Source organism: Phocoena sinus, chromosome 6 (genome assembly GCF_008692025.1).
Source record: "Phocoena sinus isolate mPhoSin1 chromosome 6, mPhoSin1.pri, whole genome shotgun sequence".
Classification (NCBI taxonomy): Eukaryota; Metazoa; Chordata; class Mammalia; order Artiodactyla; family Phocoenidae; genus Phocoena; species Phocoena sinus.
The window spans coordinates 102,215,080-102,232,018 of record NC_045768.1 but is presented as its reverse complement, the minus strand read 5'-3'; the positions used below and the strand labels follow the sequence as shown (position 1 = coordinate 102,232,018).

Sequence of the window (16,939 nt, the reverse complement as noted above, 5' to 3'; positions counted from 1 at the left end):
TTTAGTTTTATTGATCTTTGCTATTGTTTTCTTTATTTCTATTTCATTTATTTCTGCTCTGATCTGTATGATTTCTTTCCTTCTGGTAACTTTGGGTTTTGTTTGTTCTTCTTTCTCTAGTTCCTTTAGGTGTAAGGTTAGATTGTTTGCTTGAGATTTTTCTTGTTTCTTGAGGTAGGCTTGTATTGCTATAAACTTCCCTCTTAGAACTGCTTTTGCTACATCCCATAGGTTTTGGATAGTCATGTTTTCATTGTCATTTGTCTCTAGGTATTTTTTGATTTCCTCTTTGATTTCTTCAGTGATCTCTTGGTTATTTAGTAACGTATTGTTTAGCCTCCATGTGTTTGTGTTTTTTACGTTTTTTTCCGTGTATTTCATTTCTGATCTCATAGCGATGTGGTCAGAAAAGATGCTTGATATGATTTCAATTTTCTTAAATTTACTGAGGCTTGATTTGTGACCCAAGATATGATCTATCTTGGAGAATGTTTCGTGCACACTTGAGAAGAAAGTGTAATCTGCTGTTTTTGGATGGAATGTCCTATAAATATCAGTTAAATCTATCTGGTCTATTGTGTCATTTAAAGCTTCTGTTTCCTTATTTAGTTTCATTTTGGATGATCTGTCCAGTGGTGTAAGTGAGGTGTTAAAGTCCCCCACTATTATTGTGTTACTGTCGATTACCTCTTTTATAGCTGTTAGCAGTTGCCTTATGTACTGAGGTGCTCCTATGTTGGGTGCATATATATTTATAATTGTTATATCTTCTTCTTGGATTGATCCCTTGATCATTATGTAGTGTCCTTCCTTGTCTCTTCTAACATTCTGTTTTAAAGTCTATTTTATCTGATATGAGTACTGCTACTCCAGCTTCCTTGATTTCCATTTGCATGGAATATCTTTTTCCATCCCCTCACTTTCAGTCTGTATGTGTCCCTAGGTCTGAAGTGGGTCTCTTTTAGACAGAATATATGTGAGTCTTGTTTTTGTATCCATTCAGCGAGCCTGTGTCTTTTAGTTGGAGCATTTAATCCTTTCACCTTTAAGGTAATTACCGATATGTATGTTCCTATGACCATTTTCTTAATTGTTTTGGGTTTGTTTTTGTAGGTTCTTTTCTTCTCTTGTGTTTCCCACTTAGAGAAGTTCCTTTAGCATTTGTTGTAAAGCTGGTTTGGTGGTGCTGAATTCTTTTAGCTTTTGCTTGTCTGTAAAGCTTTTGATTTCTTCATCGAATCTGAATGAGATCCTTGCTGGTAGAGTAATCTTGGTTGTAGGTTCTTCCCTTTCATCACTTTAAGTATATCATGCTGCTCCCTTCTGGCTTGTAGAGTTTCTGCTGAGAAATCAGCTGTTAACCTTATGGGAGTTCCCTTGTATGTTATTTGTCATTTTTTCCTTGCTGCTTTCAGTAATTTTTCTTTGTCTTTAATTTTTGCCAGTTTGATTACTCTGTGTCTCAGTGTGTTTCTCCTTGGGTTTATCCTGTATGGGACTCTCTGTGCTTCCTGGACTTGGGTGGCTATTTCCTTTACCATGTTAGGGAATTTTTCAACTATAATCTCTTCAGATATTTTCTTGGGTCCTTTCTCTTTCTCTTCTCCTTCTGGGACCCTTATAATGCAAATTTTGTTGCATTTAATGTTGTCCCAGAAGTCTCTTAGGCTGTCTTCATTTCTTTTCATTTTTTTTTCTGTATTCTGTTCCACAGCAGTGAACTCCACCACTCTGTCTTCCAGGTCAATTATCCGTTGTTCTGCCTCAGTTATTCTGCTATTTATTCCTTCTAGTGTATTTTTCATTTGTTACTGTATTGTTCCTCTCTGTTTGTTTGTTCTTTAATTCTTCTAGGTCTTTGTTAAACATTTCTTGCACCTTCTTGATCTTTGCCTCCATTCCTTTTCTGAGGTCCTGGATCATCTTTACTATCATTATTCTGAATTCTTTTTCTGGAAGGTTGCCTATCTCCACTTCAATTAGTTGTTTTTCTGGGGTTTTATCTTGTTCCTTCATCTGGTACATAGCCCTCTGCCTTTTCATCTTGTCTATCTTTCTGTGAATGTGGTTTTTGTTCCACAGGCTGCAGGATTGTAGTTCTTCTTGCTTCTGCTGTCTGCCATCTGGTGGATTAGGCTATGTAAGAGGCTTGTGCAAGTTTCCTGATGGGAGGGACTGCTGGTGGGTAGAGCTGGGTGTTGCTCTGTTGGACAGGGCTCAGTAAAACTTTAATCCACTTGTCTGCTGATGGGTGGGGCTGGGTTCCCTCCCTGTTGGTTGTTTGGCCTGAGGCGACCCAACAATGGAGCCTCCTCAGGCTCTTTGGTGGGGCTAATGGCAGACTCTGGGAGGGCTCATGCCAAGGAGTACTTCCCAGAACTTCTGCTGCCAGTGTCCTTGTCCTCATGGTGAGCCACAGCCACCCCCCACCTCTGCAGAAGACCCTCCAACACTAGCAGGTAGGTCTGGTTCAGTCTCCCCTGTGGTCACTGCTCCTTCCCCTGGGTCCCGAAGCGCACACTACTTTGTGTGTGCCCTCCAAGAGTGGAGTCTCTGTTTGCCCCAGTCCTGTCAGAGTCCTGCAATCAAATCCCGCTAGCCTTCAAAGTCTAATTCTCTCAGAATTCCTCCTCCAGTTGCTGGACCCCCAGGTTGGGAAGCCTGACGTGGGGCTCAGCACCTTCACTCCAGTGGGTGGACTTCTGTGGTATAAGTGTTCTCCAGTTTGTGAGTCACCCACCCAGCAGTTATGGGATTTGATTTTATTGTGATTGTGCCCCTCCTACCGTCTCATTGTGGCTTCTCCTTTGTCTTTGGATGTGGGGTATCTTTTTTGGTGAGTTCCAGTGTCTTCCTGTCAATGATTGTTCAGCAGTTAGCTGTGATGCCAGTGCTCTCGCAAGAGGGAGTGAGAGCAAGTCCTTCTTCTCCGCCATCTTGAACCAATCTCAGAAGATCATTTCTTTATCTTTCCTGGGCAGCCTAAAGACTGCAGAAGATCATGATATCTTAATCTAAGTCCCTCTTCAGAGAGAGCATCACACACATTTCTGAGATCAAACTAATCTCCAGCTACTTTGCCGGGTGGACCTGAAGAAGCATGTTCCAGAGTCAGGACCTCAGATTTCTTCTTTTTAAAAAAAAATGTCACCTTTCCCGGGTCATCGTCATAAACTTTTATATCAAGAAGCTGATCCTGATAAAGTGAGGAATGGAAAAGTTTAAATATGGGATGAGAATGATTTTTAAATGCTGGAGGATTTTCCTTAAATCATTCATGTTTTTCTATCCAGCAAGTCCTTTCTTTGAGTCCTTTTGGAATGACGACAGACCTTTGAATATTTCCTTCCCTCTAATCATTACTTCAAAGAACCTGGAGAAGGTGTGAAAAATGAAATTGATATCTGTTGCTTTATGGCCCAAACCCAGGCCCACCCACTGCTCTTCGTTGGGCAACCCCTTTCTAGATCAAAGTCGCGTTCCCCAGGAATAAACTCCTAGGTCGTTCACCGGCGACCTGTTATGTTGTTGTTACATTGGTGCCTGACTGTTACCCACTCCAGCCTCAAAACTGGAATGGGTGACAGTTCAGATCATGCTTTTAGTCTGAGGCCCGTTTACAGCTGTATGTCTGGGGACCACTTATCGTCAGTTTCCTTGTCTATAAAATAATAGTTGTCACAGAACTTTGCAGTGGACATCCTAGGAGAAGTGTGTAAAGGTCTAGCAGGTGCCTGGAGTCTGAAAGGGTGCAGTACAGATACCCTCTCTTTCCTTACCTGTGAAAGGTGACCACTCATCTGGGGCATTTTTTATTATTATTAAAGCAAGGAAGAAAGCTTCATCAGAGGGTTCTGCCTCTTTATTGATGCCTGCCACCCCGTGACCCATCAGCTGCTAAGTGTCAATAATTCTGCTGGTTTTCCTTCCCTGAACACAGATGGTGGAGGTAGCATCAGACAGTTCCCCAGGCATGCTAAACTGAACTAAAACATCACCCAGGGAGAGCCCCGTTCTGTTGAGAAAGCATCGTCCAGAACCTGAAGTAGTTGTAAAACACAGAAAAGATTCCAGGATCACAAGCACCCCCTAGGGAGTGGCCAGGAGAATGGCAAACGGTATTAAAGCCTCAGCTGTATCCCCAGACACAGCTCTCTGTGGACCACAGCATCTCAACTAGGGTAAATCGGCTTAATCGTGAGGTGACTGCTGCCTGGCTTCCCTTTTCTTTCCTTGCTGTGTTAACCCATGAATCATTGTCCCTGAGGCTGCAAAGGTTGGGAAGTTTGGTGGATGGAAAATGAGAATGGGAGTGAGATATATTAATTTCCTTTCCAGGAGTCTGAATTTGGAGGAGGCCTCTGCTTTTTCCCTATAATATAATCAAAAGTATATTTACACCAGCAGCGTGGGATTGATTGAAAGCGTACTCTTTGGAGTTAGACTTCCTGGGTTGATGTCCTGACTATGTAATTGAATCAGCTGTCTCTCTTTCGGTGGATTATTTGACTTTTGACCTTGATTTTCTCAAACTATAAAATGAGAATAATAATATTAGTTCACTCAGAATTGTTTTAATTTTAAAATGAAATTATACATATGAAGTGCTTAGAATAATGCTTAACAAATAGTGTGCACTCAGTAAATACTGTATTTGCTCTCCTTGTAGCAAATTGCTGGTATCCATGGCAAGAACACTGGGTTTTACATTCAGTTATCTAAGATTCTCTAAGACAGCTCTGGCATAATTTCTTCTGAGCTAGCACTCGGGTGACGCTGAAGACATCTTTTTCTATGTCTTTCATTCCTGGAGACCTCTGAGGTTTAAAGTTATATGTATCTTCTTTCCTTAGAAATCAATATCCATTATGTATAGCTCACGGTTACCGCTTTTCCTGGAGAAAGATGTTAATGGATTCTGTCAAGGCCACGAGGCAGCCACTTCCATACAGAACGGCTTTTGAGTTTCTTAAAAGCCTGACCTTCAGTTAGAAAGTCATCAGGAAGCTTCCAATGAGCTCAGGAGTCTAATCAATATTTCTCAGTCTTTAGTGATGATCAGTTGTCATCAAGGGTCCACCAAAAAGTCATGTCACACAGGCTGTGGCTTTTCCTGACATTTTCTATCCATTAGGTGTCCCTGGAAAAGGGGGAGCTCTTCAAGTTTCCATGGCAGAAGTGGCTAATCTGCCGGCCTTCTAAAAAATAAGTACACAGATAATACAGAATTTAAAAACAAAAGCAGAACCTCACAGGAGTCTTCAGGAGACTGGGTTATTTGCGACTATTGACAGGTCAGCTTCAAGAAGACTGGATTGCAGAACTGAGAATAAATAGTACTTGTCTTTCCAATTTAAAATCTCCAATCATAGCTTTCAGGCTGCCAGCCCAGCTCCCCTTTTGTTCAGTGATAATGATCCCTATTTTTCTACCTCAACCCACGACCCTGGCAGACAGGAAGTTGTGTCTGGCTAAATTCACAGAGTTACCTCCTTAATAATCAAGAACATAACTTTAACACATTTCTTAGTACGTTTATTTAAAGTCATGATTTTGACGGCCTGGTGTTGTCTGACAAAGGGATGAAATCGTCCAGCAAGCTGCCCGCTCACAGGAGATTTAGTTTCCTATGTCGCCACCTAGTGACCATTCTATGAACTTCATTGATGGGTTGTCAGGTCCAGACAGACCTGCCACATATATATGCACGTTTATAAGGAGGTTATTACCTTTCTTTAGAATATATTTCCCAGTTTTAGCACATGTGTGTGCTAAAATGTGTGGATTTTTTTTTAATTCCACAATCTCGTGTCAGTACAGATGCTTTGAGAAAAAGGCAAATTGGGTATATGGAGCTGGTTGATATTTGAGAATACAGTCATCCCTTTGTAATCATGAGTTCTGCATGCAGGGATTCAACCAACTGAGGATGAAAAAATATTTTTTAAAAAATTTACAACTTTCCAAAAAGCAAAACTTGAACTTGCCACATCCCAGCCACTATTTACATAGCATTTACATTTTATTTACAATTATTTACAAAGCTACTATTTTCATTATATTGGGTATTACAAGTAATCTAGAAATGACTTAAAGTATACTGGGAGGATATGCTTAGGTTATATGCAAATACTTTGCCGTTTTATGTAAGAGACTTGAGCTTGGGAGGAGTTTTGTTTGGGGGGTCCTGGAGCCAATCCTCCACAGATACCGAGGCAGGACTGTAATGGATGCTATTGGCAATGCTGGTTTTGTCTTGTTTTCGTTTGGGTCACCATCGCTGCATTCCTGGCAGAAATGATATAAAAATATACTTGAGATTCCTTGGCACTGTAGCATTTAGACAATGTGTTTTAACAAATACGGATTCTGATATATTTTTTTGGAGAATTTTTTTTTTTTTTTTTGCGGTACGCGGGCCTCTCACTGCTGTGGCCTCTCCCGTTGCGGAGCACAGGCTCCGGATGCGCAGGCTCAGCGGCCATGGCTCACGGGCCCAGCCACTCCGCGGCATGTGGGATCTTCCCGGACCGGGGCACGAACCCGTGTCCCCTGCATCGGCAGGCGGACTCTCAACCACTGCGCCACCAGGGAAGCCCTGGAGAATTTTTTAAAGTGATTTTATGGGAAGTTAAACTGCAGAATCTATCCCCCAACTGCCCTCCACCCCCTGCAATGTACAGCCACTCACGTCTCTGCTCAGTTTGACTTCTTTTTATATTTTACTGATTCCTGTGGGGTTCCCTGGTTCTGTATCACTTACAGGTCAGAGGTTTGGGCAGCGGTTTTGCTCAAATTCTGGGAGCCGATATACCTTTGGCCCTCTGTCCTTGGTCTGTGCCTGGGCTGGGGAGCATCGTCAAAGTTCAGCTGGGTTTCACTCATGCCTTGGATTTTCCTCTGTGGTGCTCTCTTAGGTACTCACCCCCCAGGTGGGGGTGGGATGGTGTGGGGGGCTTGTCAAACCTGCCATGCTTCCCTCATGTCCATACCCGCCTCTTCCCATTTCAGGTCGGTCCACTCTCGTCCTCCCTATGACTAAACCTCAGCCTAACTAAGATGCATCTTTGTCCTATTTGTTTTCTGTCGGCACTTTTGCTGATCAATCGTTTGGCTTCCTGCTCACCAACCCAAACCAGCCCACTGAATGTCCTTAAAAAATGTAAATACAAAGTTAGATAAAAGGTCTTGGAAGGAGCAGTGCATGTGATGGGCCCCGAAGCCCCAGATTGTGGATGAATCTGCCTCTGTCCAGGGCAGAGGGCACATGACCCAGCCGTAAGCACAGCCCAGCATCCCAAGACACAACATCCCAGACCCGTAGTAAGCTCGGTCTAAGTTGAGGCAAGTACTAGCATCAGGAAGGGTTATTTATTCGTGGCAGGGCAGCAAGGCACTTACGGGGCTGAGGTGGGAGGCAGAGGTGCTCGGACAGTAGGTCTAACAGGTAAGTCCATTCCCACCAGGAGTTCTGTCAGTGCTTGTGGGTTCAAGGGAAAGGATTCAAACCCTGGGAGGTGACAAGAGCTAGAAATATCAAGGCTATGAAATCATAACTGGCTCCATAACCAGGGACAGAACTGGGCCTACAAGGGGCCCACTAGTAGGGGATGGCTGTGAAAATGCTTCTTGATCTGTAGACAATATTGGAAGAAGAAGATCCCTAAGAAATAGAGCAGAGAGAGGCAGCATTTGAAAGGACTGTAGGTAAAGTCTCTAAGGCCCAGGTTGAGTAGTATGGGCAAGCATGGTGAATACCACCTGAAATTAAAAAGAGGCTCGATTGTCAGAAGGCCCCTGGGGTTATTTGAAAAACAGGGAAGCAGATTAGAAGACTAGAGTGATTATCTAGGCAGGAAGCAATGAAGCAGGAGGACTTAGGGAATTCCAGACATATTTATAATTGGAGAAAAGAAATTTGAAAAAAAAAGCATCACTAGAAATTGGTAGTTAGCTGAATGTAGAGCCCAAGACAGAGGATATGAGTGATGTCCTCGGAAAGGACACCATGAGGGGAGTTTTCTGAAAGAGATATGGGAACAATTAAAAAAAAAAAAAATCAAGAAAATGGTTCTTTTAAAGGGGGAATATCACCAAAATGTACATTGTTCATCAACATGTATTGTTCAGGCAAATACGGATATGTGAACATCCCTTCATTTTGTCTTTTTTAAAAAAATTGTTTATAGTTGATTTACAGTGTTGTGTTAGTTTCAGGTGTACAGCAAAGTGAATCAGTTATACATATATATATATCCACTCTTCTTTAGATTCTTTTCCCATATAGGTCATTACAGAGTATTGAGTAGAGTTCCCTGTGCTATACAATAGGTCCTTATTAGTTATCTGTTTTATATATAGTAGTGTGAATATCTCAATCCCAGTCTCCCAATTTAACCCTCCCCCTGACCCCTGCTTCCCCTGCCAACCATAAGTTTGTTTTCTACATCAGTGACTATTTGTTTTGTAAATAAGTTCATTTGTACCTTTTTTTTTTTTTAGATTCCACATATAAGCAATATCATATGATATTTGTCTTGGACATGAGGATTATTGTTTGCTTTAATGAGGCTAGTATATATGATATGGAATTTCTCTTTTCTCAAAAATTTACATAAAATATTTCAATTAGTATATTTTGCATTAAGCATGCCTTTATCAGTATTGTTTCTTTCTTTCTTTTACATATAAAGATTTATTTTAATCAGGTAAGTATTCATCATCTCTTTTTTAAGTGTCCAACTTATCCTGTGGAGGATACACAGGAGACAGGCACTTTTGTGGAGGTCAGAGCACAGAGGCAGACTCTGTATCTCCTACCAAGACCAGACTCATGTCACTCTGGAAAATGGGACAAATTAAATCTATAACACCTATCAATATATACTGTGAAACCTTATTTCATTGCCACAGGCTGGTAAATGCCCTTGGTGCATGAATGCATTGCCCATCCAAGGTGCCAGTTTTGTTTCTTAAAGGAATAGCTTTGATTAGAAAAACAGATGCTTTTTGAAAGCACACTAGGTACAAAGTGCTGAGTCACTGCTGTCCTTTGCTGATTTCACTCACTCTTCCCATCAACCAGTCAGCAGAGCCACAGAAATTCACCAAGAACCATCAGCTTTCTTCTTTGATTTGCAGTCTTTATTTCATTGAATCAGAAAATTTGCAGTTAGCCCTTGAAAACTTTATTTCAGTAAGTGAAAAAATAATTGCAGATAGCTTTAGCAGTTAACAAAAAAGAAAACAGAACCCATGAGAACACTTTGAGGAGCCCCCATATAAGAAGGAGCTGAAATCATTCCCAGGACAATCCTGCGCATCACTGTCCACTGACAGGAAGGGAAGGAAACAGTGCAGAAATCGCACAGGAAGTGCTCAAACCCGTATATTGTAAGGATCTCAAAAGCCCTTCCTGGGAATTGTCTTTCTTCTCTGCTGGAGTCAATTTTCTGAAATTTTTGTAATGCTCTGACTTTTCTGTCAAGTTCTTAAGGAATTCTAAAAAATAAGGAATTTTGAATTAACGTCTAGTCATTTAGAATTAACAGGAGCATTTCATGTCCTCTTTGGCTGCCACCACAAGTTTAAGAAGGATTTTTGTAGTTAAAGTGACTATTCTTTTCCCTCTTTCACTGTCTACCTTTTAATTAACTAGTGGAATCTGATGTTTCCTGCACAGATTTCCTTGGCATCTCTGCAGGAGAGAAGTTCATTTAAACCATAATTAATGGTAATTATGTCAGGTTCAAATTAAGATAAGTACTTTTATGTTCCCAAAGAAATAACCTGTCATAAGAGATGTTTTACTTCTTAGACTCAGCGTTGTAATTTACTGTCCTCTAAGTTTTGACTCTTTTTTTTTTTTGAAGTAATTAGATTAACGTAAGAAAATCCTAGAGCAAGAAGACTATTTTTTGTATTAAGGAGCATTTGAAAAATGGTAGATTTTTTGGGTAGCCTATGTCTGTGCCATTCTACAGGTAAATATTACAGAAGATGTTGTTTCTCTTCACCGTTTTCTGTCTGGATAAAAAACATTTGAAAAACTACCAGAAATATGTGTAGCAAACATCTAGGGAAGGTTAAGAAGATCTTGCATCCAGAATCCTCAGCGTAGCCTTGCACGGCCGTGTTGGATATCCAATTTCAAGCTCTAAATAAAAAGAGATGGTTAAAAGTAAATTGTTTTCTGCAAAATCTATAAGCATGTTATATTTCATTTATATCTACTAATTACAGTAACCTTTCTGGATTCTCTTGTACTTCATTTATTCACATTTTCCCATATCGCCTTAGCCATGGCTAATTAAGCCGTCATTATGAAATAAAATCAACAAGCCTATCACAAAAGAAAGAAAATCATTTTATTTTTCAATACAAGAAGCCAGTTTGCTTGCACTAAGGAGCATCTCTTTCTACTCCCCAGTATGAGACAGGTTCATCCTTGTGGAGTGGAGGGACCATTAGAAAAGTCTTTTCTTCTCCATCCCAACAGGGAAAGTGTATTGGGCAGTATTTCTAGTAAGAATGCTTTCTTGGGGAAAGCTTCACATTAACCCAGTACATTGTAGGGACTCAACAAAAGTCACTGAATGGATGAATGAAGGAATGAAAACAACTCTGAATGCTCATTTTGTCTCCCTTTGGCAAAAATCACAATTTTTTGATAAATTTTCTGACATTAGACCTAATAATTCAAAAGTGAAATCATCCCTCGGGCATAGTCAGTTATTGATTTGTAAGTGAAAACTTGGACAAAGTAATCATGGAAAAAACTGTTCCATTAGAAAGGATACCTTTTCTATGATTACCAGTACTGTTATGTCCTTTAAAATACCTCATGAGAACCCATGGTTATGTATACTTTAACCAAGAAAAGTTTGAGAAAGAAATTTTGTTTTTGTTGTTATTTCCAAAATGTGTTCAGACTCTGACACTGTTGAATTCTAGCTTGCTCCTTCAGTCAAGTTGAAAATTCTTGGACTAAAACATGCACTGCTGAATTTCTATCAGTTAGAAATTTAAACATATCAGGGGAAACAATTTCAACCTTCCTAATCTTTTGATAAGAACAGAGGATCTCTCCAATCAATGAGTAGATAAAGAACACAAAAGGAGGCTAGCATTTGAAAAATCTGTGTCAGGAACCAAATCAGATTTCACACACAGGCACACATACACATGAGCACATATACACACAGACCACCTCTTTTTGATCCATGAAAAACCTAAGACTGTAAATTGCTAGGGAATGGAGGGGATGGGGGTGGGGTGAGGCAATGATAGTTCAGGATAAGTGAAGTTTTATCAGAAGCCATGTTTCCTTGTTATCTTGATTGTAACTCTCTCCAACAATATATTTGGTAAGAAGATTGCCAGATATTTTTCAAGTACTAGAGTTTTCATTCAAAAAAAATCTCAGTTGAAATCCCAGTAAAACCAATTTATAAAAAGGGACTGTGCTGGTGGAGCAGGGCATGGGGAGACATGCTCATTCCGTGCCACCCTGACTATACAGCACGTTCTGAGACCCTTTTGTGTGACAGGCCGATTCTGTGGAGCCACAGACTGAACACTACCTTGATCACACCCTTCTAGCCATTGAACAATGCGTAATGAGAATTGCTGAGTTTACAAAGATGTAGTTGAGAATCTCGGTGATTTCGGCGTCCAGTTCTGAATAGGAAGTGTTCTGTGTCACCTTGAGGATACAGGTCTAGATAAAGATTCCAGTGGTACAGGTGCTCTTAGAAACCTGGTAATATCTCTTTTTTGGCTCCGTGTCTCTCGTGCATGTGTGGGCTGATTTAGCTTATTTGGTTCTTATCAATATTTATTCAGGGAAGACATCTCCTCAGTTAGCAGAAAGCCCTCTGCTGATCAAGGCCTCTCTGGAAGCTGTCATTGGGTTTGACCCCTGAGAACCAGGGCTGGGACCAGGGCGAGGTGAGCAAGGCATTTGTCCCAGGAGCAGCATTTAAGGGGTACAAACAAACTCTGTGATCACAATCAATAATACGTTGATGTGGTGTTTAAAAAAAAAATCAGAATTAATTCCCAAGAATTCGTGATGAGCACAGTCAGTATTTTAAATAATGACGGTATCTGACTGTGTACTTACAAGAGTCACTGTGCTCTTTATCACCCTAATCCCAGCCCTGCTGAGAAGTAGGAAGTTCCTATTTCTGCCTCAAGTCAGAGAGCCATGTTATATTGTTGGAAATTTTCAAGGGACCAATGAGTGGTTACGTGGCACCAAGATTATTAGTGAAATGTACACAGACTAGCACAACCAACAGAAAAGAGCCAAGGGACCATACCAGCGTGATGTAGTGCGGACTCAAGAAACTGGTTGGAGTCTCTCCGAGGACTCTGCAGTTCTTGGCTGACGAAAAGAGATACTCTTAACCTGCAGTTAGGGCTCAAACAAATATGACTATTTTCCAAGCCTACAAAATACATTTGCTAGTCGTCTCCAGGATACAGTCCTAGTAAATGTACAGATACTGAAACACACAGAGACCATATTCTTGCCTACGTTGTTCTCTTGTGATGGATGAGTCTAACAACTTATCTGTAAATCAAGCATACATATAAGAGTGGGAGTTTCTTTACATGTTATGATATGAGTAGTTCAAGGTCAGTCTGTTAACTTCCAAATCTTAGAGTCTCTAATTGTCTGCATGCCTGAAATTCCACAACCAGGCACATCCCTTTGGACCTTGGAGGTCTTTGAGGATTTCCAGAACTTACTATCTGTAATGCAGATGTGCCCTGCCTAAGTTACCCTTTTTGAAGTGCTTTCTTTTAACCCCCGTGGACATTAATACAACCAGGCAGCGTGGTTCAGTGGAAACAGGACCTAGGAGAGGCACTGGGTACCAGACAGAAAAGCTAACCAAATATCATTAATGTAACTGGGAAAGGACACCAAACACAGATCTTTTCCAAACCACAATTTTGCTGAGAACTGGCCTTTGATGGGTAACTAATGTATCAGACAGGAGTCAGCTAAATCATTATTATTCATATAATTTTATGACAAATAATACAAAAAACCTAAACAAGAGATTCAAGGACCCAAACTGTCCTATACAATCTACATTTATAATATATTATGCTATATGGTTAATTAAATTCATTCATATATTTAACAAATATAAGCTCTTCTTCTAAGTTCCCCCATTTAATTAAAAATCCAAAAAGCCCTTAAGGATTTTGTATTCAATATAAATATGCCCCAGGCTCTGTTTGAACCTCTGGTGACTATCTATCATTGATCATATGCTCAGGCTAACTTCACCTGAATCCTTTCTCTGGGAGTGCAACTGTTTTGCACATTAATTTAAAGAAAATGTAATTAGGAAAGTTACTGCGACAGTGCATGAGGCATAGTAGACACTTAACACATATTAGGTGCTAAATATATACCAGACACGGTGCTAAGTGCATTTACATTCAGTTTCTTATTTAAACCTGATATTAGCATCCTGTGTTCTCATATCAGAAAATCTCAGTGTAAGCTTAATAAATTATTACACAATATTTTCCTTTCATTTGCGTGGACAATGTAGACTCGTTGATTTGGGTCACCACTGGCATAATAAAATGTATGAATGGATAAAAATGATCAACCATCATATTACCAGAGAAAGGGTAAACTATACAGACATAAGTAAGAGAAGTTCAGTAAAAGCCTTTCTACTATAATGTCATATATGTGTTCCTGGGGGTAGGGTGGGAGCTTGTTCTGTAATATTGTACAGTAAAAAGCACAGGGCTTTTGGGACATGGAGAGTTGGGGTAAAGCATTCAAAATCTCTGGAGCCATGGAGCAAAACCAAAAAAAAAAAAAAAATCCTTATTTTAAAATACTAGCACCATTATATTTTCATTGGCATTTGCATCTAACAAGGATCAGTTCATACTTCCTTCAAGACTTAGGTCCTAGTGGGCAGTTTCATCGGTATAATCTTATCTCAAATTCTTTCCTCACTGGTTAACTTTTTTTAAAGGAATGCTTTTGTAGCTTCCTAAGCAGCACTCACATTTTTTTTTGTTTTCCACCGAGTCAAATGCTTTGGAAATCATAGCTGTTGTTAAAGGTGCTGAACAAGCCACTGCTTGCAAGGACTTTTACAGGATTGTCAACTTTTTTATTAGGTTTTCATATATTGCTATGGGTGTTATTTTAATAGACTTTTCTTTTAATGTAAAAGATACACAAAGAAATGTACAAACAGAAAGTATGAGGTGGGTGAATTTTAAAAAATGAGCACCTATGGGTAACCGAACCCCACCCAGATCAAAACATAAAACTTTAACTGTTCCCTCTGAAAATCTTCCCTGTGGTAAGACTACCCTGACTTCTAATACCATACAGTAGTTTTGTCAGTTTGAATTTATATAAGTTGAATCATACAGTTTGCTTTTAGGTTCGGTGTGTTGTCTAAGAGTATGTGACAGTAAGATATCACATATAATAGTATGTTGTAAATGTCAGTAGTTTGTTCGTTTTTCCTTCTCTGTAGCGTTATTGGACATACGTATTATTTTCACTTCTTGCAAATAATGCTGTTGGAACATTACTGTTGATGTTTTCCGATATACACATGTACACATTTCTGTTCGGTGTGTTCATAATGACAGGAATTGCTGGATTACAGCGAATGTGTATGATCATGTTTAGGGTATAGTATGAATTTTACCTATTGGTTGTACCATTTAAAGTTTCATTAGCTTTTATGAGAGTTTTTACTCTCTATATCCCCACTAATAATTGGCATTGTTGCCCTTATTCATTTTTAGTCATTTCTTGGGAAAATACAATACAGATAAAAAACACACACAAAACAGATTCATGGCTTAATGAACCATTTAAGGTAAATATCCTTGCAATCACTGCACTGATTAAGGAATAAAACTTGGCCATTTCAAGTTTCCTATCATTACTGTCACCCACTTCCTCCCCCCAAATTAGCCACTTTCCCAACTTAAAATAATGACCTCCTCCTTGCATGTGATTACACTTTTACCCCCAGATATTTATCTCTTAACACCATCGTTTAGTCTTGTACATTTTAAATTTTTTACGAGAAAAAGATTTTTCCCAGTATTTTTCTGATACTGATCTCTAATAGAATTTTATTTTGAGAACATATTTTGTATGACCCCAATTCTTTTAAATTTATTAAGATTTGTTTCATATCCCAGAATATGATTTATGCTTGTACATTTTTCCAGTCATGCACAAATTAGTATTTTATTTAACCAATATATTCTGCTCTGAAATAGTGTCTTGGTATGTTTGAGTCCTGCCATCCTCTCCTTCCCCACCTGTCAACGGAAGGTTATTGGTGTGGAATCAGGTTAGACCATTCTGCGTTTCCCACCTCACTTAGCTTAGGGATAGTTCCACTTCACACATACATACAACTACTTTTTAAATTGATTAACTAGTGCAAATGGTATTTTCTTACATGTAGGGGGTGAATATCAGGTAAGATGGACTCAGTCCTTGTCTGCTGCTCATCACCAAAGTATCCTTTATTCTCCACTCCTAGGGTTTCTCTCGGTGGGCTGTCAAGAAAGGAATTGAATGTTGATACCAGCTAAAGTATGAGGTAAGCCGGTGGTTAATATTAAATCATCTCGGAGATTTTTTAAAGACTGATACTCATGTTACACTCTATAACAATTAAATCTGATGGAGGAATCAAATTTAGTATTTTTTAAAAATCTCCTTTTAAAAAAAAAATTGGAGTATAGTTGCTTTACAGTGTTGTGTTAGTTTCTGCTGTGTAGCAAGGTGAATCAGCCACGCGTATACAAATATCCCCTCTTCCTTGGATTTCCTTCCCATTTAGGTCACCACAGAGCATTGAGTAGAGTTCCCTGTGCTGTACGGTCTGTTCTCATTAGTTATCTATTTTATACATAGTAGTATATGTATGTCAGTCCTAAATCCCTTTTGATTCCAGTGTGCAGCAAAGTTTGGGAGTCACTGGGATAAACATTTCAATGAGAGCAAAGTGTGTAAAAGCTTGACTTATTACTAATCTACTTGGCCTTCAGTAAGAGGCTTATACTTTTCTCCCATCTCTATGGCCATAAAGCTTACATAGTCTCAGTCATGGTCCCCTTCAACACACAGAGAATACAGACATACCTTTGAACTTGCTTCAACTTACATACATTTTTTGTAACGAATTAATACTATGACAACCACAACACCAATAATAACCAGGATGAGCCCAACCACCAGGATGGAGATATCTGTAACATTAAGACACATGAACTTCAGCCAGGACATCAACTTTAGGATGATGGAATATTAACACTTAACTGAGCTGTTACAATTCTGCTTATTCCTTCCTTAAAGGGCTTTAATTCTCCCTCCACTGGTTATTTTTTTAAATAAAGTAAAAGACCAAAACATTGCACAAATTATTATCTGTATTAACAATTAACACTCCACCCAAGATTCCATTGTGTTTAAGGGAATCACAGTCAGCAGGAAAAGTTGGATTATCAGTCATTGACTATAGAAAAGGCCTTATTGTGTTACGGGTTCTTAGAAGAACTCATCCAAATTTAACTAGAAGGAGATATGTTCATTCTAAAAAGAAATTTTAGTAAATTCAAACTTGGGTATTTAAATATCCAGTGTACCAAGAAGACCATACAAATCCATACAGAAAAACAACATATGTGCAGTAGACTTAGAATATAAGCAAAAAGCATTCTCACTGGTGAGGCTTTTGATATATGAAAGATATTATATTAATCTAGGATGCTCACTGGTAACCTTTAAGGTTTCCTCCCATTCCGCAGATGCCTGTACTGCCTCACACTGGCACTCAAGTTCACCATCATCCACCTGGAAGAGCCGTAAATCATAATTCATCAAAGGACTGAGGTAAGTTGTGTTTTGAAG

General features: G+C 39.4%; 1 protein-coding gene across 1 annotated transcript in view; it reads right to left on the bottom strand.

Annotated features, from left to right (window-relative positions):
* Positions 1 to 3,061: 3,061 nt before the first annotated feature.
* The window catches only part of ADAM7 (ADAM metallopeptidase domain 7), a 62,151-nt gene continuing 48,273 nt past the window's right edge, over positions 3,062 to 16,939 (bottom strand). The window contains 5 exon segments of the mRNA XM_032633906.1: positions 3,062 to 3,196; positions 15,483 to 15,582; positions 16,172 to 16,191; positions 16,193 to 16,278; positions 16,804 to 16,882. Of these exon segments, the coding sequence (XP_032489797.1) occupies positions 3,062 to 3,196; positions 15,483 to 15,582; positions 16,172 to 16,191; positions 16,193 to 16,278; positions 16,804 to 16,882 (420 nt within the window).